Below are 25,616 nucleotides of genomic sequence, written 5' to 3'. Positions count from 1 at the left end.
GAATTGGGGGAGTATGGGAATATGCTAGACACTAACTCCCCCTCCCCTTATCCGACGTCACTTAATCTACTGCCACGTTTTGCCCTTAAATTCCGCTTCCTGTCAACCGCTATTTACCTATGCCGCTCATTTAACTTGCTTGAATGTGGAGAACCACAATTTCTCGTCTTTATGAGCGGTTGACGCCGAATAACTCCGTCAAATCACTCAAATGTGGCCGGCCCGGTATCATTTTACCATTTTGCTGATCCTTAGAGTGATCCACGTGTATAGATAAGCATCGGTACATTCAAGGCCCGGAGATACAGATTACAGGTGGAGGTGTTTCTGAAGGTTCAATGGTTAAATTACTGGAATCAAGGTGAGTAACGTACTTTACACAAATGACTCGCATGGAACATCAATATATTTAAGCTTCTTTAGATGTTGTCAGCTGATGAATCTTCCATTTTCATTACGAAGAAGACGATGACGAGTGGAGGCCACCAAGCCAAGAGATCTATTTTGGGAGTTAAAGATGATCTTAGAACATTAAATTACAGAATGACATATGGGCCGAACGGCCCGTCAGAACAAGCTAAAATGTCTATTCTTCTTTTATCTGCTTGGAGGATTTGGGAGTATGGTAGGAGAGAAAATGATATATAATAGGAAGTTCAGAACTTCTTGTCTCTCTCTCAACTATCCGCTATCACCTATCAACAGCAAGATGAAATCATTCACAGCTCTTTTTGCTGCTTTGGCAGCTTTCGACGTAGCTTCAGCTGCTACAGGTTATATTCATAAAGAACGATCATCATATCCTTCACTTGGTAAAAGATGGACTTCAACCAACCCTTATGTAACTGTAGATGGATCGACCTGCACCGTTAAAGTAAGTCAGCCTCTAGCATGTTTGAGTATTTATATAAGGTGACCATCTTTACTCTTTATAGCCTATGGGTGGTGGACAAGATGATGGACCTAATCTTCTTTACGCATTCCAACTTTGTGGATCAACAGCTCTCATCAATCTTCCAGGTTACTATACAGTCAATACTGTTCTTCAAACTTATCTTACCAATGTTGAAGTTAGATTAACAGGTGCTATCAGTTATGTACCTGATATCGAATATTGGAGTCCTGCCAGTATCTATTTGACCTACGTGAGTGAGCCTCAATGTGTAAATTCGATCTGCTATACTAATTTACCTGTCCATCCTATAGCAAAATGCGACCACCTACTGGTTCTTCGGGTAAGTATCTATCCTAAACACTCCTTAGTTAAAAGTCATTAGCGCTGATATCTTGCTCAAGTGGATCTGGCGTCACCCTTCATGGGGGTGGTACCATCGATGCCAATGGTCAAAGTGAGTCAACCATTCCCACTCAAGAACCTATACACACCGCTTTCAGCCTTGTTAGAGGTAGTATGCTGAACTTAAAAATCCTAGCTTGGTGGGATTATTACGCCAAAAACAAGAATGCCGGTGTTGCAGGTGGATCATCAAGAACTTTTGCTAGACCTATTCCATTAACAGTTGGAAATGCAAGTAATGTCGTTGTTGACGATATCAGTGTTATCAATTCTCCCTTCTGGCACAAGTAAGTCGATCAAATCAGGTCTTCATGCTTCCGAAAACTGTATCCATAATACTAAATACCTGGTCTTCAGCTTTGTCTACCAATCAACCGATGTCACTTATTCAAACATTCAAATCCGATCACTCTCCTCAAATGAATCTGCTCCAGCTGCAAACTCAGATGGTTGGGATATTTACAGATCAAGTTACGTTACTATCAAGGATTCAAATGTACAAAATGGTGATGATTGGTCAGTCCTCTTAACAACCTACCCTTCAACAGTGTAAGCTAATCATACATTATAAACCAAACAGTGTATCATTCAAACCTAATTCTACCTATATGACTGTTGAAAACATGATTTGCAAGTAAGTCTCTTCAATTATAATCAGTTGCTTTGATCACTCTGCTCTGAAAGCTGATATTGAACTTTCTAAAGTGGTTCACACGGTATCTCAGTTGGATCATTAGGTCAATATGCAGGCGAAAGTAAGTCAAATTGGAATATAGCTGCGAGTCATTACATAGCAATACTGACATAATACTCACACTAGCCGATATCGTTGCGAACGTTTATGTTAGAAACATCTCAATGTCAAATGCTCAAAATGGTGCAAGAATCAAGGTCTTTGGAGGTTCGAACGATACTCAAAGTGTTTCAGGTGGTGGTTCAGGTTACGTCAAGAATGTTACATTCCAAGATTTCAGAAATGACAGTGAGTTCATTGCTCGCTTGTAACCTCGACTTCGTCCCCGTATTTCATCTGCATACGATGCTATGGCTATACTAGAGCTGATGTCAATGTACTTTCATAGACGTCGATAACCCTATTTACTTGACTCAATGTTACTCATCTACTGCTCAACAGTAAGTTTTCCTCTTTTCCTCCTCTTATCATCTTCGATATGTCAATGATAACTAACATGTGGTTCACCTTGAACATAGATGTCAAGATCATCCATCAACATGTAAGTCTACATATGCCCTTCTATGATAGCTACATCCTTCTAACTTCGCGATCTATTTCTCTTAGTATCAATTTCCGATGTACACTTCAACAATATTTCTGGAACAGCATCAGGTTTAGTAGCTAATAACACCGTAGCAACATTAGAATGTTCAGCAGAATGTGTTGATATCACAAGTTCAAATACACAATTATCACCTAAAAATGGTACAGTTGGAAGTGGAAAATATTTATGTGCAAATTTACAAAATGAAAGTTTGTTAGATTTCCAATGTACTGATGTACCTATCACAAAAGGTTAAACAACTTAAAGGTCAAATTGAAAGTTCTGGTAAAAGAAAGAAAATGGAGATACTGTATCCAGAGAATTGATAATAAATGAAAAGGTTGAAAAAGATAAGATTGGAAGACGTAATTTAACAGGAGTCAGGATTGGAAAAGGTTTCGGAGGTGTACGCAGTCAAATTTAAAGTATAATTTGGAGATGCAGTATCATTGTCACACAATAGTGTAATCGGTAGAAGACACCCTATGTATATTCAAGATTTTGAACATGATTGAAGGCACGATATTTAGCTTTTTCAACAATGTATATAGAGTGCAAATACTTGATCACAGGCAAAATAAGTGATATGACTATCGCGGACGCCCTTTGTACGTTCAAAACATGCATGAAACCAGAAATATTCGACAAGATGGAAAAGATGAGGATGAATGATGACAATAACAGTACTAAAATCTCAACTACCCAAAAAATGTAAAGGAGGATAAATAAAACTGTATGGTTGTATCGCAAATGATACCCAGAAAGGTAGGGAGGAAAGCCATTCTGATATGTAGACATTCCAACTTATTATTACTCGTCGTCTGATTCTAAACTGAAAGTAGCTTTTCGGAGTAATCTAACTTTTTGTGTAGAAGGTTTACTGCCATAGATAGCAGTTGAACTGTACGAGTGAAATAGAAAGTGATAATCAAAGTGATCAGCGATAAATCCACTGTACAAAGATTGAATACAAGAAATTGACCCTTCCCCCTCCATTGGGAGAATAAAGGATATGCGTAACTCGTTATGTGTGTATGGAAAGACTGTAAGAACAACGTTGATAAGATCGAAAGAGAAGAATTTACCTTGCACTGTTTGATTGAAATCCTTTCCAAGCTGCTGAATGAGCGTCAACGGATTTTTGATATGAAGGAGTGCCTGTTTTGGTGCTCGTACCAGTACCGGTACCTGTATATTTAGATGAAGTAGTTTCAGCCATCTTGTTTGATTTTTCGATTTTGTATTTATTAGATGATTGATCGAGGTTGTTTGTCAAGCGTAAAATAACAACGAAGTGGCGTATTAAGGATGTTGTGAAGATCAGGAAGGGCAACTTGATTGGTTTTCTTGACTCAAGAAGATCTTTTCTGGAGGGGCTTGTGAAAGAGTATTTATACTTTGAAACTATCAATGAGGACGAGTAGTTCTAAACTGATAAACGTTCTTCACTATCAAGCACTTTAAGCGATAGACAACTGCTCATAAGTGCTGAGCTTGAAACGATGATATGTCTTGGCAGAAATCATTGAGAGTTCTCAGTAGCTTTTTCGGACCATGACCAACTCAAACTCCTTTCTCTCCATACAAGCTGGAAAGAGGGAATGACGAAAGGATCACAGGATCATTGGCATCGTGTCTAAGGGGTATATTTCCTTTACCATTAAATTGCGCGTGTGACAAAATCTGACGACCTCTTTTCTTCGATGACATCGTCAAAGAAGACTGATGATCCGAGAAACATAAACATACTTCTATTCTTCGTATCGGATCATACAAGTGAATGATCGGATCATATCATATGATATGGTCTTCCAACAGACCAGAAATAACAACTAAAGGATATTTTTCAGATTCCGCCACCCCTATCAACTACTCTACAACCAGAAGCTATAAGGTTAAAAGCTTGGAAATTTTGATTCCGTCAACATTGTAAATCTGCCTCCACCTTAGAAGACCTTGGAGAGATGTTTTCAACTTTTTTGTGTTTACGCTTTGTACTTAGTTCAAGTTGACCTTTGTCAACATACAAATCAAATCCTCAATATACAAAAGAAGCAGAGAGAGAAGACCACAGACATTGTGTGTACCTCGATTGTTCACTAATCAAACTATCATGTCAGAGATCACCAAGAAGACCAAGAAACGATCCAGGCCATCAGAACCGGAAATTGAGCCAGACTCTGAAAATGTTGAATTAGACAACAACAAAGCATCATCTTCCAAGCTTCCTCAGACGGCAGATGGAGAAGATGAGGACGATGATGATAAAGAAGAGGTCGAAAAACCAATAACGAAAAAGAAGAGAAGCATCAAAAACAAAAAGAAGGAAATTACACCTGGTATAGTTTATATATCTAGATTACCACCTGGAATGACCCCTCAAAAAGTTAGACATTTGATGGGTAGATGGGGTGAGATAGGTAAAGTTTATGCTCAGCGTAAAGATGGTGAGTGGTATCAGACATGACATATTGGATCAATCACATCGAATAGCTACGAATTATGTCAACACAGCTTGCTAATGAAATGTTGCTCTAAATCGTTAAACAGCACCTCAAGGATATAATCCAAATGCACAAAATACTAAAAAGAAACATCAAAATGCTAATTTCTCAGAAGCATGGGTAGAATTTTTAGATAAATCTGTTGGGAAAACTGTTGCTTCAATGTTAAATGCTCAAGTAATAGGTGGTAAAAAAGGTGATAAATGGAGAGATGATATTTGGACAATGAAATATTTAAGTGGATTTAGATGGGAAATGTTAGGTGAACAAATGGGTAAGTCAGATGTCCAAATGAAACTGCCTTTTTTCTTTGATTTTATTGTTGTTTCATATAATTTCGTCAGAATGTTTCACTGATTACATACTGTTTGTTACGTTTGATAGCATACGAAAGACAAGCGCATCAAGCTAGATTGAGAACAGAAATAACAAGATCAAAAGCTGAACAAGCAGATTATCTTAAAAATGTTGAACTTGCACGTGTACTTGATAAAAGAAAGGCTAAGAAAGTTGCTTCAGGTAATAATGATGATGGTAATGATAAAAATAACGAAAAAGGATCAGGTAATTCATATAGACAAAGACCAGTTGTTGAAAAAACTAAAACTCTACAAGGTACAGGTATGGATGATGTTTTAGGTAATATTTTTGGTTAACTCGACTCAACCACTTGGTTGATAAGCATGTATGTATTTATACGAGTTTTCTTAGGCCAAATCATGTTAGGGAGAGATACATAAGCCATGGAGATCGATCATAACATAAGCTATGCCACATACGGGATACTGTTTGTCCAAAATTCGGTATATTCTGAATGAGGTTGGTTTCTATACAAGAAAACGCAGGATAAACAGTGTACATGCAATCTTTGCAAATGCAAGAATCAACCGGTACATGACGCACATATTGCATGGGTACAATTACTGATCGATATTATAAGTACTGAAAAGGAGAGAAAACCAAGGTAAAAAATGTCGTTATATATGATCATTAATTTATTGATATTATTGAAAAGGACAAGAGAAGAAAAGAAGAAATGTCCGTACATGTATATTATGATTGAAAAATGACCAAGTTCCGGAACGATGTGTTGAAAGTAAAAGGAAGAAAGAGGGGATGTACAGTACATACTATTATCTATGAGAGGGATGGAAGGCGAAATGGAAAAACCTAAATTCGATATGGTTTATGGAGTTTTGTGGAAGAGAGAAAAATGTCCATTTGTTTTTCTATCTCTACTATATAAATGAAATTGGTATACAAAACCATCTTTTATCGTTATTCTTGATCCGGTTCTATGTGAGTTTTGAAGTAGATGGGATTATATATCTATATTATATTTCAACTCGGATTTTGATTATTGGTAAATATATCATTTGTGGCTATTATCGACCATCCTATTTATTCTAACTAATGATTATTTCATTATTTTTCAATCTTTTCAGCTTCGATTCCCTTTATCCTTTCTTTCTCTCTAACATCTTTACCAATGTTCTTTGCTAAACCAACTTTTCTTAACGTTACAAAAGCAATTATAGCGGATAACCAAGAAAATCCAGCCATTAACCAAAATGAATCTTTTAATCCAGTATGTAATGATCCAGTTTGATTTGTTACATTTGTTTGTACTAAAGATGCTATACATACTCCAACTGTTGATGCTATTTGTAAAGCTGTTTGAAATAATGCCCCGGCTAATGCTTGTTCATTCCTAAATTACAAAAATAAAAAAAAAAGAAATTAAAACAAAAATTAGCTTTTTGTTCACTTTTTTTCCAAACTGTTTTAACCTCTTTTCTTGTTCAATTATCATTACACTTACTCATCAACAAGATTAGATATCAAGACGGATCCAATTCCCACAGTGAAATCAGCCCCGAATGGCGTAAATACGTTACTCATGAATTCACATCCCCAATAGGTTAGATCCAAAGGTGCGACAGCGAAAAGTAGTTGAGCTGTCGCAGTTGACATTCCACCGATAATGAGAAGATATGCCGCTCTCATTCTAGGAGCTAATAACGGAACGACTATACAAGCTATCATACCAACTAATGGTGCAGGTATAACATGTACAGCATTCATGATAGGTGAATCTCCTTTGAGGTTTTGATACCAAATGGTTGTGAGGTATAACCATCCCTATGAAAAACGCGATAAAGTTTTAGCCGCTACATTCATGTTTGAAGATATGATATTCAAATGTGTACTTACTGCTATAGCAAGGTATCCACAGAAAGATAAGGATAAAATTGAAGTGACTTTCCAATTATATCTTGAAAAGATTGACATATTGACAAGAGGTGGAATTTGTGTATTCTTAGCAACGTATTTTTCCCAGAATCCCCACACAATGAAAAGAACCACTGAGATACCAAGACAAGCTCCGATATCTACAGAAAAGCAATTCAATCAGTATATGGACGGAAACAAATAGATCCAAGTATAGTATCACTTACATGGTTGGCCCCATCCATTTTCAACTAAACCACTTTGTGTAATAGCGAAACTGAATAAACTTAATCCTGCAGTAATCAAGAAAGCACCTAACCAATCTACACGTCTATTTGTAGTTGCTGAAATCATCTTTGGTGGATCATGTGGAATTACAAAAGCTCCAGCTACAATAGGTATTAAAGCTAATCCAGCAAGAATGAAGAATACATATTGCCATGCACGACTATTGATCATAAGGGTTTATAAGCTTCAATTCGAGGGGGACCATTGTGATAAATAGACTTACGTGCTTGCTCCGGCTACGACACCAGCAAAGATCATACCAGGACCACCACCAACGGGATAACCTAAAGCTAAGGCTGAAAATGCCATTGTTCTTGCAGGTTCTTGAGTAAACGTTACACCAATTATACCAAATGCAGCTGGAAGTGAAATCGAAATTGCCAATCCAGCAAAAGCTCTTACTACACAAATGGCAATATAGTTCTATGATTTGGTCAATTCACATTAGCCTTTAGCCTGTTATGCATTGTTACACGTAGCGCAAAAAAGTACATTCCTTAGACTCACTCTTATGACACCTGAGATGATACTGAAAACAACGAATAATCCCATACCGATCAAGAAAAGCCATTTTTTACCGTATAAATCTGCCACTCGACCAGCTAATAGAAGACCACTAAAATATATCATCATTAATACGGATCTTGATTTGAAGTGTAGAAAAAAAAACGTGTGACTTACCACCCATTCGCAAGTGCGTAAGCTGAACTGATCCATTGAGCTTGAAGTTCAGTAACACCTAAATCTTTCGCAATACTAGGAATAACTAATAGTGTACTTGATGTGGTGGCGGACTACCAGTGTTTGAAGGAGGAAAAAGGAAATATACATGAATTAGTTTTGAGGATTCTCAAAGATGGGAATAAACGAAGTGGGGTTTCAACTTACAGCAACAAAAGTAGTACTCATCATTACAGCACCTAAGATGATTTGTCTTGATTTCGATAAAATGATCTTTTTTGGTATAGGATAACTTTCTAATTCATTAACTATGTTTTCTGGTTGAGGTTCTACCATTGTACTTCGTTTACTTGAATTATCATGATCAACATCATTTTTTGCTTCTTGATCTTGTTCTTCTTCATCCTCGTTACTTTTTTTATAATTCTCTTTTTCTGATGTTTCTGAAACTCTAGTTGTCATTCTTGACAGTGGAGCTGAAGAAGGGAATAAAAAAGGTTTATCTTCTGTTGCTGAAGGTGTATTGACTACTGTTGAATATCCTGAATGTGTTCCATTAACGAAAGAAAATCTCTTATCTTCATTCCATGGTGTATTGTTTACTGTGAATGATCCAGATGCAGGATAATCTGTTCTTGAACCATCTTGGATATGATTTTCACTGTTTTGTTCGTTTCGTGCATTATTAATTTGTTCATTGATATGATTCAGGTTGATTGGTGTAGGATCTATAGTGATTCTTGTTGGTCGAGAAGATGATGAAGCCATCTTGAGAGCTGCAATTGGTATTGAATTTGTATTGTACTCCTTATCGAGCGATACTCGTTGTAGCAGTATTGAGTATTTAGGTGTATACTTTTAACAGTGACACCGATTTTACTATTCTTCAGTTAATAATTAATAAACAATGAAATGAAAAAATTCGAGCTATCAAGAGGGGTTCCAAACATAAGAAATGGCAAAACGTTTCTGCATAAAATACACATTTCTTAACAATACCTATATCATGTCTAGACGTGGAGCAGGCGCTTGATATGGCGTGCATCTTACAATTTTTCATAATTCATATTTTAAGGTAGATAAGAAATATTCCAGTTTAACCATTTATTTAACATTTCAACAGTTTATCCATTGTGGAGTTTATCCTGACGATGGCGTATAAGTCCAGAAATCGACATCAAGAGGTTTGTTCGGTGTTGGTCTGTAACCGATAAAGTTTTGATAATTTAGGCTATGAAAATTTTAACCTTTTCGGCTTTTCTTATCACATTGTTTTAGGTAATCCACCCGGACGTGTAAGCGGAACCACACACACAGGCCAGGCATCTCATCGAAATAAGATGTGATTTCTGGCCAAACAGGCAGGACATGAATCGGATAAATCGGAAATGAGCTAAGATAGAAGAAGGAGAAGAAAAAAACAATAAAAATGTTGAATAAAAATTTACCAAAAAAGAGCATGTTGATCTTCAGGTTCAGGGACCCGCCGGTACTTCCTACTCCCTACTCCTTATAACTCCGCGTATACTCCATACCACCATTCCGATCCGGAAACGGTCTCCGCTTTATATTCTAAGGTTAGCTGTTCAAGTGGTAATTTTACAGAATAACAGTTCGACAGCATCACTGGATTTCAACAGTTCAACAGCAGCTGGATAGAACTCGAATGATGTACTGTCCATGAACAGTACCTATCCTCATACGTCTGAAAGATTATTCACATGACGTACTCCACGCTTCTTCAGACTCCCATTAATGTTTAGCTGGACCTTCATCCTTCTCCTTACCCCAACATGGAGGAATCTGCAAGAACAACATGATGATCGATGCACATACATCTGGATTAGAGGACAAGCTTTTCATATATTGATTGATATATGGGCAATTTGGAAAGGAACTACCTATTGAAAGTAGGCGAAGAAACCTATATCATCATGAATTGATTCTCATTTCCCAATACTTTTCTTCCTCTTCATCGATATCTTCTAAATTCTTAACATCGGTATAATATACCTCCGGTGAATGGAATACCAGCTGTTCCTTGGGAGATTCATCTGCACCCGTAGAAATATAAGCATTGTTATTTCAACCCGTTGAGATATCAATGTCATTGAACAGGATAAGTAGGATTCTTACCAATGCCAGTTGAATTCTCCTTTCTACCCTTTTTGAACATCTTTATTAGTCGTTCTTCAAAATCACAACACCTCAGGCTCTGGCTTCCATCAGAGTCTTCTTGAGTTCCTACCATAGCCATTTGAGCAGTCTTTTCAAAATTGTATACATCTATTCTCCTTATACTTATTCTTCGACCTAATAATCTGAAAAAATCCATTAAAGCCGTTCTGGAACTTTCTGCCCTTTTTTCCTGTAAACAAATATCTGAGTTTGGTTCATTCGCAGTCGTCGATGTCGTTGGGTAGAGTGCTGAAAGGGTGTTGGTGAAGTTGTGAGAACCTGGATCATCACAATGTAAAGAACCAGTTCGGAAATCTGGCCGGGACTGAAAAGTTGGACATGTATCACATCCTTTGGATATCCCTGTTTCTTCCATCATTCGTTTTGTTTGTATTTCTGATGCTCCACGTGAACATACCATACCGTTGAATGTTTTGAATTCTTTCCAATCAATTCTAAATGAATGGTTTTCATCCCACCAAACTATTTTCAAATTTACGAATTTTGCATGTAGCAAACTTCTTATTAAATATTCATTGAATGTTGTTAAAAACTGTTCTTCATATCCCCCTTTATATGGTACATCGATTCCAGTATCAATATTATTAGGTAATTGACATGGCCTTAATTTCAATATGATTTGTTCAAGAAAAATCAGTCTTCTTAACGGTCTGAAATCTAATTCTCTTATAATAACTTTTTCAATGGTCCACATACAGACATCTTGAATAAATGGACATTTTAATGGTTCACAATAATTATGTGAGTGTTCTTTGTTACATTTCCATTCTTTACAAAGTAATGGTCTTTCTCCACCTGCTATATGTAATATCTTCAAATTTGGTATGCGGTCGAGAGATGGATCTAATTTTGAAAATTGATGAAATGGACACTCAAATTTTTGATGAACGTAAATATCCATTCTTTTAATCAATCTCAATAAACCTATTTTAGTGTATTCTGTTGGTAAATTAGATTCATTTGAATGGTACCGATAGAATAGATTTTGTAAACCTGATTGAACAGTAATATTTCGATATAAGATTGGAGTTGAAATTTGAAAGAATCGCTTGTTGGTCAATAAAGTGGCGAATAATGATTTGGGTTCCAAAAATGAAAATATATGTGATATGATGTCGTCGTTTTCAGCGAGGCTGTAAGAAGCGGTTTTAGGGGTAGCTGTTGACGACATACTCTACTGTAGTCACACTTTCGAGAAGAAAGAAAGATAGGTGAGCTGAGGTGTATTCAGAATTCACAAATTATTTATACTGCAATACAAATTCGAGAAAAGATCAAACTAATATAATAATCGAGTCGATTCATAGTGCGTATAACCTAAACCTACATGTTGTACGAATCTTATGTTATGATGATTTTCAGTCACGGATGGAGAACTAAGTTTATGATGGGTTACTACGCTTCCTTTAGTGCACGTGTTTGATCGATGTTGGTCAATCGTGAGTGTTTTATGGTAGTGTATACAACTCGGTTGTCTACGTCTGGAAGTCGAAGTTGTCCGTCTTCTAAATCTGAGTCAGGGATCATGTAGCCATCGTATTCAATTGATTCTCCGCCTTCGTTAACGAATTCACTGTATTCGTATGACCAATCCAATAGTTTGTCATGCAATATTACTCTATATCAATCTGTCTCGATGTATCTATCTACACGTAGTATTTACTAAAGTTGTTTTATAAGTTCGAATATAAAGGTTATCTATCATGCAACGTGTTCAACTTGTTCTACCAACTAACCCTTGAACCTCCACTTCCAACGTTCTTGTTACGTAAATCCCGTTCAGAGGTGGTTTGAACTGCTTCTACGGTGAGGTTGTTCATAAAAGAAAAGGAAGATAGGGGTAAATCTCGCCAATGTATAGTCTTTAACGAAAGATGCATAAGATTATTTCTACATAGCATGCATAGAATACATACAGACAGAGATTGTTGAGATATCAAAGTGAACATCGAGCATTCAGCATATTCATTCTCCAATCTTGTTCAACCAATATTTTTCTTCCTCTTCATCAATTTCATTGTATCTTAAATGAATGAGGATAATATTCGTTGATAGTATGATAATTGATGTGGCAATTGGAAGGAGCACCGATGTTCCCAGCGTCATTATTCTTGTTATCTCTACCTCGATTGAAATATCTAACTAACTCATCTCTAAGACCTTGAACAGTTGATTTTTCTTTATTTGAATTTGTGATCATCATTTCGGATAAAGTCATTTCAGCTGTTTTTTCGAAATTATAGATATTGATTTCTCTTAAACTAGTTTTTTCACCTAACATATAAAACAAATCGACTAATCTAGTTTTGATTAAATTTGGTGATCTTGAAGATTCATCCAATTTTGATGAATGGTAACCAAAATGATTAAAGTAATAGGTATAACCACCATTATACTCATTACCTTCACAACCTTTACATTGTTTTGATTTTAACATTTTCTTATCATCTCTTCGTCGCTCTCTCTCAGCTTGAGATGAGTTGTTTTTTTGACGCCCTGTTCCACATTTTCTACTGGTTTGAGGATAACCGAGTTCTTGCCAATCGATTCTGAATGAATGTCTTTCATCCCACCAAATTAATTTCAACTTCTCTACATTCTTAGATAAACTTGATATCAAACTTTCATCGTCATTCATCATGTGATAGTAAAATATAGGATCATTTGTGTTTTTCTTGGGAGAGGGTTTCCGTCTCCCTTCTTGATCGTAATCCAATCCAAAGTGCGGTAACTGACAAGGGCGTAATTTTAAAACCACTTCATTTAGTTTGCTCATATTTTTAAGGGGTATAAAGTTAAGATCCCTTATAATAATTCTTTGCGCATTCGAGCATGAATTGAGTATGAACGGACAATCCCAAGGATCACAATAAGTATTGTAATCGTTTTCTTCACCATATTGACATATGTCGTCATCAATGTCAAGGATATCTTGACGATGTCGATAAGTTTGATGTCCGATGTAAGTGTTGTTGTGTTTTATAATAGGTTTTTTACCACCTGCTATATGTAAGGTTTTTAAATCTGGGATAATACCTGAAAAGGTTTTGGAAGGACATTGATCGTCTCTGTGTACATGAATGTCAATTCTGTGAACTGATTCAATCAGAGTTGATTTACGATATTCTTTGGGGACCAATGATTGATCTTTGTTTTGAGCGGCAAATGGGTGTCTATAAATTTTCGATACTTCTTCCGAGTCAGATTTTTTAGATTGAGATCCTGAATGAACAGTTCTTGCAGAAGATGTTGATAATGGAGTTGATAACGGTGAAGGTTTAACAATTATATGTTGATATAAAAAAGAAATTGAAATGCTGTAAAAGATTTTATTGGTTCGACAAGTGGCGAATAAATCCTTAGACGGCAAGAAACCAAATATATTTATCAAGATATCTAGATGATTAGCTATTCTGCAAGAAGCTGTGTTGTTTTTAGAAGTTGACATGATGATCTGACTTGGTTAATACAGATTGGAATCGAAGACAAAAAAGATAAAGATAAGATCAATTAGATCAATTGAATGAAAGGAAAGATGAAAAAGTGATAGTTGGGCGAATTAATCATGAATAAGTTGAGATTCAAGAAGAAGACAGGATAAAAGTTCCAATTAAATACCTGTTATATTTATGTACGATGAGTAAGCCTTTCGTTTGGAAATATAACAATGATGTCGCATATCTTTATCTTCTCCAACCTTTTTTATTTCTATTTTTTGAGTCAGTATAATATTTGCGTACTACCTGTAACTTGTTACAGGTACGAGACAAACTCAGAGGCTAAGTTGATCTTCGGTTATTGCAGCTTTGCGCTACGACATTATCTTTGGATATGGAATTCAGATAACCAGCATCGATGCATGCTTGATATTTGTGTGGTAGTACTGAAAAAATCACCATCTCTATTTACCTAATCTCTTTCTAAGGGCTCGAGTTGCCTAGAGAAAGTAGAAAAACAAATTAGCACAGTGCTCATATGACATCAACGGTTTATTTGTGAAAACGATCAAGGGTACGGAACAGTTAGACGTTGATATGATTTCCATTTACTCACCTTTCTTCTCTTCTTGTATTTATGCTTTGAAATCTTCTTCTTTCTCTTTCTTTTTACACTATCTAAAAAAATACCTTGTTCACCTAACAAATCAATTTCTTCTTCTTGACAAAGTACAGATACATTCTTTCTTCCTCTTGAATTAGATGTTGTTGTACAAGAAGAAGATGATGATAATCCTAATTTACTTAAAACACTATTCAATCCATCGACAACTTCGCTCAAATTAGCATCTTTCTTTTCTACCTTTTCAACATCCATTTTTGATTCATGTTTTATTTCTTTCATTTGTTTACCTTCTAATTTAGCCAAAACTTGATTCCAAGAATTATCATTTGTTTCCTTCATTTCGTTCAATTTATTTGATAATTGATTTGATAAATTCAATTCATTGTCATATTGAAGATTGGATGATAAGGGGGAAGTAGACCAAGGATCAATATGACCACCTAAATGATGTAATAAAGAAGGATGTGATAAATTTGATAAAACTCTCATATGATCATTTAATCCATTTTGAACTTTTGATTTTCTTTTTAATGCATTAACTGGATTTGGTGGAAGTGGTTTATCAAAGATATCTTCAACGTTTAATTTTGAGGAAGGAGTTTTACGTGGTAAGGTATAAATCGAAGTACCTAAATTTAAAGGTAAAGGATAATTTGGATTTGTAAATGTATAATGTAATTTAAATTGTTCAGGATATAAATGAATTGGTTTAAATTCATTTATATGATTTGATGATGGTTTAGGATGTGTGAATAATAATCTTTTTGATGATGTTGTGTAAGGTGCAGCTGATGAATTTGAATAATCTTCTATTTCTTCTGCGTTAATCATATCACCATGAAGATCTTCATCAAATATCGTTGTTGATGATCTATTTGAATCAGAAACTAAATTGATTTCGTTGTTATTACTGGATGCTTGTCTAATTGAATTTCTTCTTCCTCTACCTTTACCATTATTATTAAGACTTTCTGTTGTTGAGATTGATTTAGATAAAATAGTTGAAGTTGGTTTTATTGTTCTTGATTTACATATAGCGGGTGTAAGTCTAGGTTTAATACGTCCCCTAGTTTGTGGTTTAGTATTTGTAGGTAATGATGATATTGTTGAATGTGATCCTCCCGCCCTCGTTGAAGGGAGTGAGGAGTACAATCGACGTATAAGCATCTTGTTGAGTGATACTGATACCTGATACCTTGTCTTGACTGAAATCGATGTTTACTATAAGATCAAAACAGAAGACATATGAGGATGGTTATCGAATCAAGTTGGATTCGGAGCATCTCTCTCTCTCTCGTTAACGTTGTCTCAGTTTTCGACCATGAAAGCCAGGTCACGTGAAAAATCTGACATTATATATATTATATTTCATGTCATGTACGTTATAATTATTTCTGAAAAGACCCTTCACTCTGTATGTCTATGATAGTTGAAAACATACTATATCAACATATCCAAGCATCCATACATGCTCTGTTACTCTGGCTATAATTGAAGCAGGAACCGCTCGAGATATGTCAAAAAGAACACACGATCAAGTAGACGAAATGGAAGCTGGACCCTCAACTTCTTCAACTATCACAACTTCTTTAACACCTAGTACGAATGGTGTAGGTGCCGCTGAAGAAGTTACTGTAGGATTATTGAAAGTACCTCAGGTGAGTATTGTATAAGGACCTTGAATATGTTTGCTACCTCTCTATATACATTCATTCACGCAAAGAACTAACTTTGGAGCTTCGTTAAGAAACGCTTCTATAGACAAAGAGCTCATGCAAATGTATTTGTGGATCATGAATTGGATTAGTAAGTTTCTGAGCTTACGACACTGCATTCTAAGTGCTTAATATGCTTTGGAATATAGTACTGATACGTTTTTTTCGTGTTTTATAATAGTCCCAAATCACCTGCGGAAATGGATTGGTCATTTTATTATCCAAAATATTTCTCTAATCCAGATCAACAAGTTGAACCTTTAGAAGGACAAAATGTGAAAAAAGTTGAATGGGCCGATGTAGGATGTGGATTTGGTGGTTTATTAATGGCTTTAGCACCAATGTTTCCTGATACGTTGATGTTGGGTGAGTAACAGAATATAGCATTTAAACGGGAATGAAACAGCTAACTCGTTTTTCCATCGTAATGGTTGTTATTATTAGGGATGGAAATCAGAATGTCAGTTACGAAATATGTTACAGATAGAATTGCAGCTACACGTCAACATCAATCTTTGTTACCTTCTGAATCAACTGAAAGAGTAAAAGGTCAATATGAAAATGTTTCTGTTATAAGAGCAAATGCAATGAAACATATCGCTAATTTCTTTGAGAAAGGTCAGGTAAGTTCAAAAGTAATCCCCTTTCCTTCCATAAAAGTTATATCCGAATCACACTTGGGTAAAATGAAGGAAGGACTCTTTACTAATTTCTCAAGATACGTTTACCTATATCCTTTAGCTATCTAAAATATTCTTCCTTTTCCCTGATCCTCATTTCAAAAATCGTAAACAAAAAGCTAGAATCATAACGTGAGTTTTGTCTGCGGTATCAGTCATCAAGTAGTAATAAACTTGGCTAATATTGGTATTTTCCGATCTGTAGACCAGGATTATTAGCTGAATATGCATATGTATTGCAACCTGGAGGTATATTATACACAGTGACTGACGTTAAAGGTAAATCCTCGTCTCTGAATATGTATAAAACCTTTTTACTTTCGACAATAACTGATCTTATTTACAATTTGTAGATTTACATGAATGGATGGCATTACATTTGAATAATCATCCATTATTCATACCAATACCAAATTCAGAATTAGAAAATGATCCAATATTAGAAGCTGCAAGAACGTCAACTGAAGAAGGTCAAAAAGTTGAAAGGAATAAAGGTGATAAATGGGTTGCATGTTTTAGAAGAGCACCAAATCCTGAGGATTAAGAATTAGCATCAGATCTAATCAACTTAGAACGTATAGAAATCTTGAATATTTATTGCGAATGTATGCATATATGTATAGCTACAATAACATATGACCAATAAATGATCCTTATCTCTTGCTGTAGTAAGGATGTATCCCATTGTTCTCCAAAGGATCTCTGTTGATGGTGACTGAAAGTGCCCCTTTCCGTCGTTTCATTGTTCTCAATGCGTCAAATTGTTCAAACAATATATACCTACGACAATCAGACAATTGCTCATGCTTACATCACATCAAATTTGTTACATATATAGCGTATTCATATACTTTGATATCACCCATGGGTTTTCAACTAATATCATTCTCATTATGCCAATACTCATACACAGCCAATCTTGAAATTGTCATCAAAGTTTTGACACCCGACTACCTTGAATTCATCTCGCCATAAAACTCAAATAACGATCAGCTCAAATATTGCAAGATAAGGAAATGCCTGCACCTAGACCACCTCATGTGAGTTATTCACGATCTCCTCAGCTCTTCCACATCCAGTACACACTTTCTTTTCATAGCCAAGATTGAATATTGCTCTAACCTCATCAACTCTCAATATATATATATGCTTAGTCAATTGAATTAACAATACCACACGTTTTAACACAAGATCAATTTGATGAATTAGAAGATTTATGTTTCTTACATTTTGAAGAAAGTGATGGTAAGTTGTCATCATTCATTCTTTGATTCTTTTTTCGATTTAAGTATCAGTATCAAAAAGTGAGGTTGAGATTTATATATTAATGAGAAGAATCTTTACTTCTATATAACTCATTGAAATATAGATGCATGGCCAATATCACTCAAGATAACATCGGAATTATCAGAAACTTTACCTGAAGATGCTGGACCTGAAGATGAATTGATCAAAACTGAAATAACCAAAATAAATATAGCAACTTCTTCAGAATGGAATGTAACTTCTGAAGAAAAGATAAGAAGTATAGTAAGGAATATACTGGTTGAAATTATGGGTGGTGGGTAAGTGCAAAGTTCCAAGTCATATCTCACCATAACCAGTCGCGAAAATACTGTTCATGTCCTTGCTAATGTAAATTATCAATTTACTGTAGAATCGAAATCAAGCGTGGATAAATTGATAGTTATATGTTCGTCTCCCTTCTCTCAATAGATGGGATCATGCTCTTCTGCTCTTACGAGTCCCTAACATTATTTTAATCTTTCTTTCTTTCAACATAACCAATTTTGTTAATATAACTTAGTCAAAACAGCAATAGCATCTAGGATTTGATCATGTATACATTTTTATGTATCTGTCACATATATATTTTCTCAACATTACAATCATCCAGCTCCCGATATTCTTAAATATCTCCAATGCATACATAACAAACTTCTTGAAACTTGTATTGTATGACCCGACCTACAGGTGATCAATTTTTATATCGCTTTGCAACTCAGCTAATTCCATCTAACTACCGTTTACCTGATAAAACAACAGCAAACATGGGGTAAGCAATTACAACTAGGATTCGGATTCAAATAAGTTCAGTATTCTGACTCGACTCACCTTATTCTTAACAGTAGTTAAGTATTGAGCATAACTTGACATATGATCCATTCTATCTTCAATTAACAAACTTAATGCCCAAGATCTTAAAGCAGGTTCAGCATCAGATTTAACGATATATAAATGTGGTTTATAAACACCTCTTCTTGATTCTCTAATTTTATTAATTATATTATTAACTCTTTGTGAGAAAGGATTATCTAAATTAGGTAAAGTTGATTTACCACCTTTTAATTCTTGATAATTTGGTAAATCAAATACATCTTGAATTAATCTTGGTACAGCTTCATGTCCAACCCATAAGAAAATATTTTGTCCATCTTCAATTAAGAATAATCCATGTCTTTCTAATTTTTCTGAAGTTAAATTTAATGTCAAAGGTAATTGTATTATACCTTTTTCATTTGGATTACCTGATTCATTTGACATGTTATGTAATGAATAAAATCTTGGATGTATAAATGGTATTAAAGATTGACAAGGTAATGTGGTCAATAATGCTTGTGCATATGATCTTAAATCAGGTGGTATACTTCCACCTTCTCTTAATCCAACATGTTTAACTAATCCACAACATAATAAAGGTAATAATTTCAAGTTGTCAGGTACAGCTAATTGTGCCGATGCTCCACCAGAACTTGATGTAACTTGATTTTTATATACACTTAACATTTCACCTAATTTATTCGTTATCAAATTTCTAGCATCATCTAATGAATGTGACATTGATCTTTCAACTGCTTTATTAGTCAAATATGTCGCTACTGCAACTTGATCAGCTGAAGCATATAATTCTGAAATCGAATCGGTTGTTGGCATAGCTTGAGTAATAACTCGAATTCTTCTTTCACCATAACAGGTTGTATGTAAAATTGCAGTTTGTAAAACAACGAAAGCTCCTTTAATATCATCTTCTAACTGCAATTCGATAACGTAATTTTGATCTGTAGGTACCACAGGTAAAGCTAATAAATCGGTTGATCTAATAAAGAAGTTACCGTGGAATGCAGACATTCTGATACCTCTTGTTGCTCTTACTCTAATAACAGCTTCTAATCCCATTGGCATAGCTAATACTTTACCGAATTCTGTTGCGAATTTAATAGCATCTTCAGATCTTGAAGCGTTGAACCCTGGGTAAAGGTATGTTTGACCTGCAGTATATCTTGGTAAACATGATAAAGTAGCTACATCAGTGTAAGACGTTGAGAATAAGAACATATCAACAGCTACTTGTTGTTTTGAACATTCGATGGCGAAAGTCTTGTAGAAACTTGATGCAGCATTGAGTAACGAAGATTCTTTGCTTGTTCCCAACAATTTTGGATCATCTCTAGCTTTCAAAGCACCTTCACCTAAAGTTGGTAAAGTAGCTGTTAAAGCAATAATTTTACCACCAATTTTACCAATAAGTTGATGAGCTGCTTGTAAAGCTGATCCAAGGGCATTACCGACGGAGTGTGAATCTTGGAACATATCACTTAATTTACCGAGTAAAGATTCTAAAGCTGGGCGTGATTCTGTCAAGTTGACAAGTAAATCTACTGGTTTAGGTAAGAATACATCTGTAAGATCTGATACTACTAACATTGAAGCTTCTGTCGCACCTGCAGGTAATGAGAAGAAGTGTAATGAAGTTGATACAGCTATAATAGCAACTTTAGTTCTGTTGTCGGCATTTGGGATATTATCTAAACTTTCTAAAATAGTTCTTGCTGCTACAGCAACCATACCAGATTGGATAGCTTGTTGAGAAACATCAATTACGAAAGCGTATACGGGTGGTTGAGGTGGTCTAACCATATATTCAGTTGGAGCGATAAATTCTACTACAGAATGATTCAATTCTTTTCTTGACCATCTATCAGCAGGTTTATTTTCTTGTTGATTCCAATCGAATAACTGTGGAACTTCATTACTTAGTCCACACATACAACATTTCCACCTATTTCCACCTTCAATGAAAGTAACGAAAGGATTGATATATGCTCTACATCTTCTACATCTTGCAATTACACTATCTTCAATTACAGGTACAGGTTCATCACCTTCTTGATTTTCTCTAAATGATCTATAAGGTGACATGACTAAAGCTAAAGGTAATTTTGATTTGTTTAGTAATGATTGTGTGGTAGGCATTGAAGTTAATGTACATCTTTGATATGATGGATCAGGTTGAACATTTGGTGATCCAGTTACAGATGCATTATCAGGTAATAAATATGGTGGTGGTGGTGAATCTAATCCAGTTACATCAGGTTGCATTCCAATTAAATTAACAGTTTGAATTTGATGTAATCGTTTTCCACCTGGACCTTGTTGTCCTCCTGCTTGATAACCCATATTCATTTGTTGAAATTGATTAGACATTTGGTCTACAGGTTGTTGTTGTTGTTGTCCACTATATAGTTGTTGTTGTTGACCATATACTTGAGGTTGACCTCCATAAGCAGGCGCTTGTTGCTGCTGTTGATGTTGACCGTAAGCTGGTTGTTGAGCATCTGCTCCACCGAATCCAGGTGTGAAGTATTGAGGTTGTTGTTGATCAGCATATCCTGGTGCAACTTGTGGCTGTTGAGGTTGTGAATCATATCCACCTCCTCCGTACACTTGCTGAATTTGAGCTGTAGGATACTGCCGACGTCCTGGTCGATGAGATTGGGTAGGGGCGGTGGAAGGTTCAGGAGCAGAACCGTAAGATGGTTGAGTTGGGACTTCCCATTGGGATCTACCGGTAGATTGTTCTATATAAGAGTGTCAGCTTGTGAGGCAAGATGCAGAGTTCCTTGTAAATAGCTGTACGAACCGACGTAGATGTATGCATTTGATTGTGGATCCCTGTGGACTTCGATCAGCATAAAGTCCGCGCTACTCAAACTATACCCATAATTGAACTTACCATCTAGCCTCCCAACCTTGTGGTAACATAATCCCTTGTGACATCTTGTTTCACTCTACTAGCTGACTGGGTATACTTTGAAGCGGAAAAGGGATATTTTACTAAGATGGGAGAACAGATTGACGTGTGGAAGATGGAGTGCCAGTCTTTGTATATCAATCTAGGCTCCTTGATCTGTGAATATGGTTGTAAAGAGTGTCAATTGATGACATGTAAGATGCAAGATAGCACAATGGTGACGAGGCAAGACTAAAGACTATACCCATTAGCGCGTTGTGATATCCAGCACGTACGCACTATGCCACACAGCCGGAAATAGCCGGTGATACCATATCCTCTCACCATAGCACCTATCTCATTTTGAGGCCCCGCGTCTGCATCATATCATGTTGACTTTGACTTTGATGCGAGAGATAAGTTAAGAGATAATGTTCATGTTGAAGAGCTATTATCAAGGCAGTTGTTGGTCATTTCCTCTCATGACATTCCACCACTTCAACCAACAAACAACAACAATGCTTCAAACAAATTTATTAGCACCTGGACACGCAGATTTGATCACTCGTGAGCTTCTTCAATGAGATTGGCTTGAAGTTACAAAAGCTCACATTAAGCTGACCACGAATATATCGCAGACGTGACTTATGACTTTTACGGGGAACGACGTGAGCTGAAGAGCACGTGTAGCGCTTAAGGCTTAACTGACATGAATGAATAGTCGCTACCTGCTCTGCTGATCAGAAGATAAAGATATTCCGGAAAACACTTGAAGGAACATGGGATCAAGAAACTGAATGGAAGGTGAGTTCGCATACGCTTTCAATCCAGACATAACAAAATAGCTAAAATGCAATCGCGTTTATAGGCTCATGATGCTCCTATACTACATCTCTCCTTTGCTCATCCTGTACATGGCTCCTTACTAGCTTCATCATCCCATGATCGCTCTGTTCGAATATGGGAAGAACCAACAGGCAGAGAAAGAGATGGTAGATGGATTGAAAGGGCAGTTCTAACAGGATCTAAAGGAAGTGTGAAACAAGTTGAATTTGGTACTGCTGATTCAGGTAGTGAACCTCGAGTGGTTAGTCTGGCAGCATAATGGAACTCTTAATATAGGAAAGCAACGACTAATACTAAACTCATTCATGTAGGCAACAATATCAACAGATTCATATTTACGTATATATTCATCTGCGGATCCATCATTGTCAGATTGGTCATTATTACAACCAATATATATACCTACATTACCACTACCTGGAACAAGTGATGAAACACCGGTAGATAGCTCATCTGCTAACATAACGAATGGAAGTACATCAAGTAATATAAATACGAATGAATTAGCTATTGGTGGATGGGGATTATCATGGTGTAAAGAACGTTGGTGGGGATCAATATTATGTTGTTTTTCAGGAATTTCACCTATAATTAAAATCTTATCTATACCTTTAGATACTTCTTCCTCATCAACTTCATTATTATTCTTAAATCCACCTAATAATTCAAGTAATTCTCCATTAACAAGTATATCATGGGCACCATCTTGTGGTAGAGCATATCATTTAATTGCAACTGGCTCAAGAGATGGTACAGTCAGAATATGGAGAATCGAACCTCCAAATGAAAAATTAAGATTAGATTATAACGATGATGGAGATGATGCTAATTCAGGATCATCAAGTTGGAAAGGTGAATGTGTGGCTGATTTCGGTAAAGGAGGTGCAAGGATTGGGATGGTGGATGTGAGTCATTCATCCTATTCCGACTTCACATTGATGATTAGCATCTACTGTGCAAGTGAAATGAAGCTAATCACTTCTCCCTTTGACAGTGGAATGCCACAGGAACAACATTGACTACAACGGATGATGAAGGTATAGTGAGGATATATAAACGTGAGTCTGCCCGTACAGGGCGATCTTCAGCTATCATGGCTTTCTCGGTCAATCACCTATATTGAGCTTACATGCTTTGTCCCTTTCCAGCCACATATGCTCGAAGCTGGAAACTATTAGGTCAAATGACCGCTGAAGAACCACCTCATGAGGATGGAAACGGACAGTAAATCAGAGTGCTTGAATTGCAAACAGCATGTATCCTATGTGACGACGATCGGCTGTACTGTTATCTTATCTCGAAGCATAGACGAGTTCAATTGTAATGATGCTGTAGTATCACCACAAAGCCGATGTCGAAGGATCCTCCGTTCAAAGCTTGTAAATCCATCTTCAGTCGATATGAATCGCGTTCATCAGAATTACAAATCAGAAATAGCGTTCTTTCCTTTCAAATCAAGTCATAATAAGAAGGCTGCATGTGAGAATATGCAAATACTAGGATGGTGATTACAAATTGAACTGTAAGTATCACGTCATGTAAAATGGAAGGCTATGACGACAACGCAATCCTTTTAGATTGCCTTCGTCTAGAAAGTATTTCACATCCTCTAAACCGTTTCGACAAGCATCGCTTTTCATCCAGTATGCCTTATCACTGATTCCACCTTTCATTCTGAAATACAAAAGTAGAGTACATCAAATCCTTTCATTCTCATGTGTCTCTTCGACTACACTAGCGAACGACACTGGACTTTTAGAGTCTTTTAAATTCATATATAAAAGATGACTTTAGCAACGGGTTGAAAACTAACTTTCATCATCCCAAAGCGAAATCTTCACTTCAACATCAAACTTTCTGAATTTGCGGAGTAATAACACCTGACACAAAGTACTCCATACCTAATCTGAATTAACCAAACCAAAACCAAAGAATAGACTAACATGTTTGAAGAACATACTCATGAAGCTCCAAACGGAGATGTAGTAACATGGGTTTCGATTGGTGATGTGACATTGACTAAAAGTTGCCATGGAGTTACTGGAACCAGAAATCATGAAAATTGTAGTTTCATCATGAACAGAAGGGCAATATCAAAAGCTGTGCAAAATCTACCTTCAGATTCAATTATAGCTAGAGCTTGGTCAGAGCAAGAGGCATCCGAAGGACCTGAATCAGAGTTTCAATCTGAAATATCTGCCCTGGAAGATTCACTTACGAGCTTCATCGAGGATAGATCAGCATCTAGACAGTCCAAAATCACAACTTCTAGTATAAGCACTACCGCTGCTTCTGCCAAGGATCCAATCGTCAAGAACCTATGGAGACAATTTGAAACTTTGTTGGGAGAGTCCGCTGACGGTAGGAATTCACTTGGTACTCATAATTACAATGAGCCAACACCTGATTCCTTTGAATCGCGCAATTCCAAAACTGCCAAATCAGCAGAAAAAGCATCTGCCCGCAAGTAAATCGTTAGGCACATCAGTTATCGCTAGGTAGTTAGTATCAGCTATACTTTTGTAGTGGTTACATAGGTTGACAGAGAGAACCGCAACATGATCAAGTGAAGAAGATATTTCTGTTTTTATACTCTAAATAGAGCAATCAATTACTTTGTCTCTATATACAGTACCTTGTGTGAGCATTGATAGCCCTTTTAATAAAGTACGTATCGACGAGTCTTATTGTTAGCTAAGGTAATTACCAATGACCAGTATGAGCTGCAATTCACTTTATTCTGAGCATGATACGGGTACAGTAGTGTTTCCGCTTTTTGCACAGAGGCGCTCTTGAACGGTTTTACGCTTGACTCCGCTGG

General features: G+C 36.2%; 12 protein-coding genes across 12 annotated transcripts; 6 read left to right on the top strand and 6 right to left on the bottom strand.

Moving 5' to 3' along the window:
- Window positions 1–709: 709 nt before the first annotated feature.
- L201_000090 (uncharacterized protein) lies at window positions 710–2,833 on the top strand (the record flags this gene model as incomplete). Its single annotated transcript, XM_066215897.1, has 12 exons — window positions 710–874; window positions 936–1,145; window positions 1,207–1,235; window positions 1,297–1,349; window positions 1,434–1,584; window positions 1,655–1,813; window positions 1,878–1,931; window positions 2,003–2,052; window positions 2,118–2,279; window positions 2,380–2,431; window positions 2,510–2,532; window positions 2,598–2,833. 12 exons carry the CDS (start codon window positions 710–712, stop codon window positions 2,831–2,833), a joined length of 1,344 nt encoding a protein of 447 aa, XP_066071994.1.
- Window positions 2,834–3,387: 554 nt separating this feature from the next.
- L201_000089 (uncharacterized protein) lies at window positions 3,388–3,796 on the bottom strand (the record flags this gene model as incomplete). The annotated part of the gene is made up of 2 exons (XM_066215896.1): window positions 3,388–3,478; window positions 3,663–3,796. 2 exons carry the CDS (start codon window positions 3,794–3,796, stop codon window positions 3,388–3,390), a joined length of 225 nt encoding a protein of 74 aa, XP_066071993.1.
- An 894-nt stretch (window positions 3,797–4,690) lies between these two features.
- Window positions 4,691–5,737, top strand: L201_000088 (uncharacterized protein; the record flags this gene model as incomplete). The annotated part of the gene is made up of 3 exons (XM_066215895.1): window positions 4,691–5,024; window positions 5,128–5,355; window positions 5,466–5,737. 3 exons carry the CDS (start codon window positions 4,691–4,693, stop codon window positions 5,735–5,737), a joined length of 834 nt encoding a protein of 277 aa, XP_066071992.1.
- A 769-nt stretch (window positions 5,738–6,506) lies between these two features.
- Window positions 6,507–9,050, bottom strand: L201_000087 (uncharacterized protein; the record flags this gene model as incomplete). Its single annotated transcript, XM_066215894.1, has 8 exons — window positions 6,507–6,792; window positions 6,904–7,223; window positions 7,296–7,474; window positions 7,541–7,761; window positions 7,825–8,024; window positions 8,109–8,217; window positions 8,283–8,395; window positions 8,490–9,050. The coding sequence occupies 8 exons, from the start codon at window positions 9,048–9,050 to the stop codon at window positions 6,507–6,509; spliced, it is 1,989 nt and encodes a 662-aa protein (XP_066071991.1).
- A 1,339-nt stretch (window positions 9,051–10,389) lies between these two features.
- On the bottom strand, window positions 10,390–11,652 carry L201_000086 (uncharacterized protein; the record flags this gene model as incomplete). Its single annotated transcript, XM_066215893.1, has 1 exon — window positions 10,390–11,652. One exon carries the CDS (start codon window positions 11,650–11,652, stop codon window positions 10,390–10,392), a length of 1,263 nt encoding a protein of 420 aa, XP_066071990.1.
- An 843-nt stretch (window positions 11,653–12,495) lies between these two features.
- L201_000085 (uncharacterized protein) lies at window positions 12,496–13,929 on the bottom strand (the record flags this gene model as incomplete). Its single annotated transcript, XM_066215892.1, has 1 exon — window positions 12,496–13,929. One exon carries the CDS (start codon window positions 13,927–13,929, stop codon window positions 12,496–12,498), a length of 1,434 nt encoding a protein of 477 aa, XP_066071989.1.
- A 453-nt stretch (window positions 13,930–14,382) lies between these two features.
- L201_000084 (uncharacterized protein) lies at window positions 14,383–15,710 on the bottom strand (the record flags this gene model as incomplete). The annotated part of the gene is made up of 2 exons (XM_066215891.1): window positions 14,383–14,418; window positions 14,535–15,710. The coding sequence occupies 2 exons, from the start codon at window positions 15,708–15,710 to the stop codon at window positions 14,383–14,385; spliced, it is 1,212 nt and encodes a 403-aa protein (XP_066071988.1).
- Window positions 15,711–16,057: 347 nt separating this feature from the next.
- L201_000083 (tRNA (guanine-N(7)-)-methyltransferase) lies at window positions 16,058–17,482 on the top strand (the record flags this gene model as incomplete). Its single annotated transcript, XM_066215890.1, has 7 exons — window positions 16,058–16,201; window positions 16,291–16,349; window positions 16,440–16,624; window positions 16,703–16,881; window positions 17,000–17,070; window positions 17,144–17,217; window positions 17,292–17,482. 7 exons carry the CDS (start codon window positions 16,058–16,060, stop codon window positions 17,480–17,482), a joined length of 903 nt encoding a protein of 300 aa, XP_066071987.1.
- Window positions 17,483–17,954: 472 nt separating this feature from the next.
- Window positions 17,955–18,507, top strand: L201_000082 (uncharacterized protein; the record flags this gene model as incomplete). The annotated part of the gene is made up of 3 exons (XM_066215889.1): window positions 17,955–17,978; window positions 18,093–18,183; window positions 18,308–18,507. The coding sequence occupies 3 exons, from the start codon at window positions 17,955–17,957 to the stop codon at window positions 18,505–18,507; spliced, it is 315 nt and encodes a 104-aa protein (XP_066071986.1).
- A 501-nt stretch (window positions 18,508–19,008) lies between these two features.
- Window positions 19,009–21,996, bottom strand: L201_000081 (protein transporter SEC24; the record flags this gene model as incomplete). Its single annotated transcript, XM_066215888.1, has 3 exons — window positions 19,009–21,797; window positions 21,860–21,891; window positions 21,953–21,996. The coding sequence occupies 3 exons, from the start codon at window positions 21,994–21,996 to the stop codon at window positions 19,009–19,011; spliced, it is 2,865 nt and encodes a 954-aa protein (XP_066071985.1).
- Window positions 21,997–22,467: 471 nt separating this feature from the next.
- On the top strand, window positions 22,468–24,023 carry L201_000080 (uncharacterized protein; the record flags this gene model as incomplete). Its single annotated transcript, XM_066215887.1, has 7 exons — window positions 22,468–22,516; window positions 22,588–22,617; window positions 22,671–22,753; window positions 22,818–23,036; window positions 23,107–23,700; window positions 23,790–23,853; window positions 23,944–24,023. The coding sequence occupies 7 exons, from the start codon at window positions 22,468–22,470 to the stop codon at window positions 24,021–24,023; spliced, it is 1,119 nt and encodes a 372-aa protein (XP_066071984.1).
- Window positions 24,024–24,738: 715 nt separating this feature from the next.
- Window positions 24,739–25,266, top strand: L201_000079 (uncharacterized protein; the record flags this gene model as incomplete). The annotated part of the gene is made up of 1 exon (XM_066215886.1): window positions 24,739–25,266. One exon carries the CDS (start codon window positions 24,739–24,741, stop codon window positions 25,264–25,266), a length of 528 nt encoding a protein of 175 aa, XP_066071983.1.
- Between the last annotated feature and the right edge of the window lie 350 nt (window positions 25,267–25,616).

The sequence above is a fragment of the Kwoniella dendrophila genome, chromosome 1 (assembly GCF_036810415.1).
Source record: "Kwoniella dendrophila CBS 6074 chromosome 1, complete sequence".
Taxonomy (NCBI): Eukaryota; Fungi; Basidiomycota; class Tremellomycetes; order Tremellales; family Cryptococcaceae; genus Kwoniella; species Kwoniella dendrophila.
The sequence above is the reverse complement of the archived record's forward strand: the minus strand, read 5'-3'. Positions and strand labels throughout refer to the sequence as shown.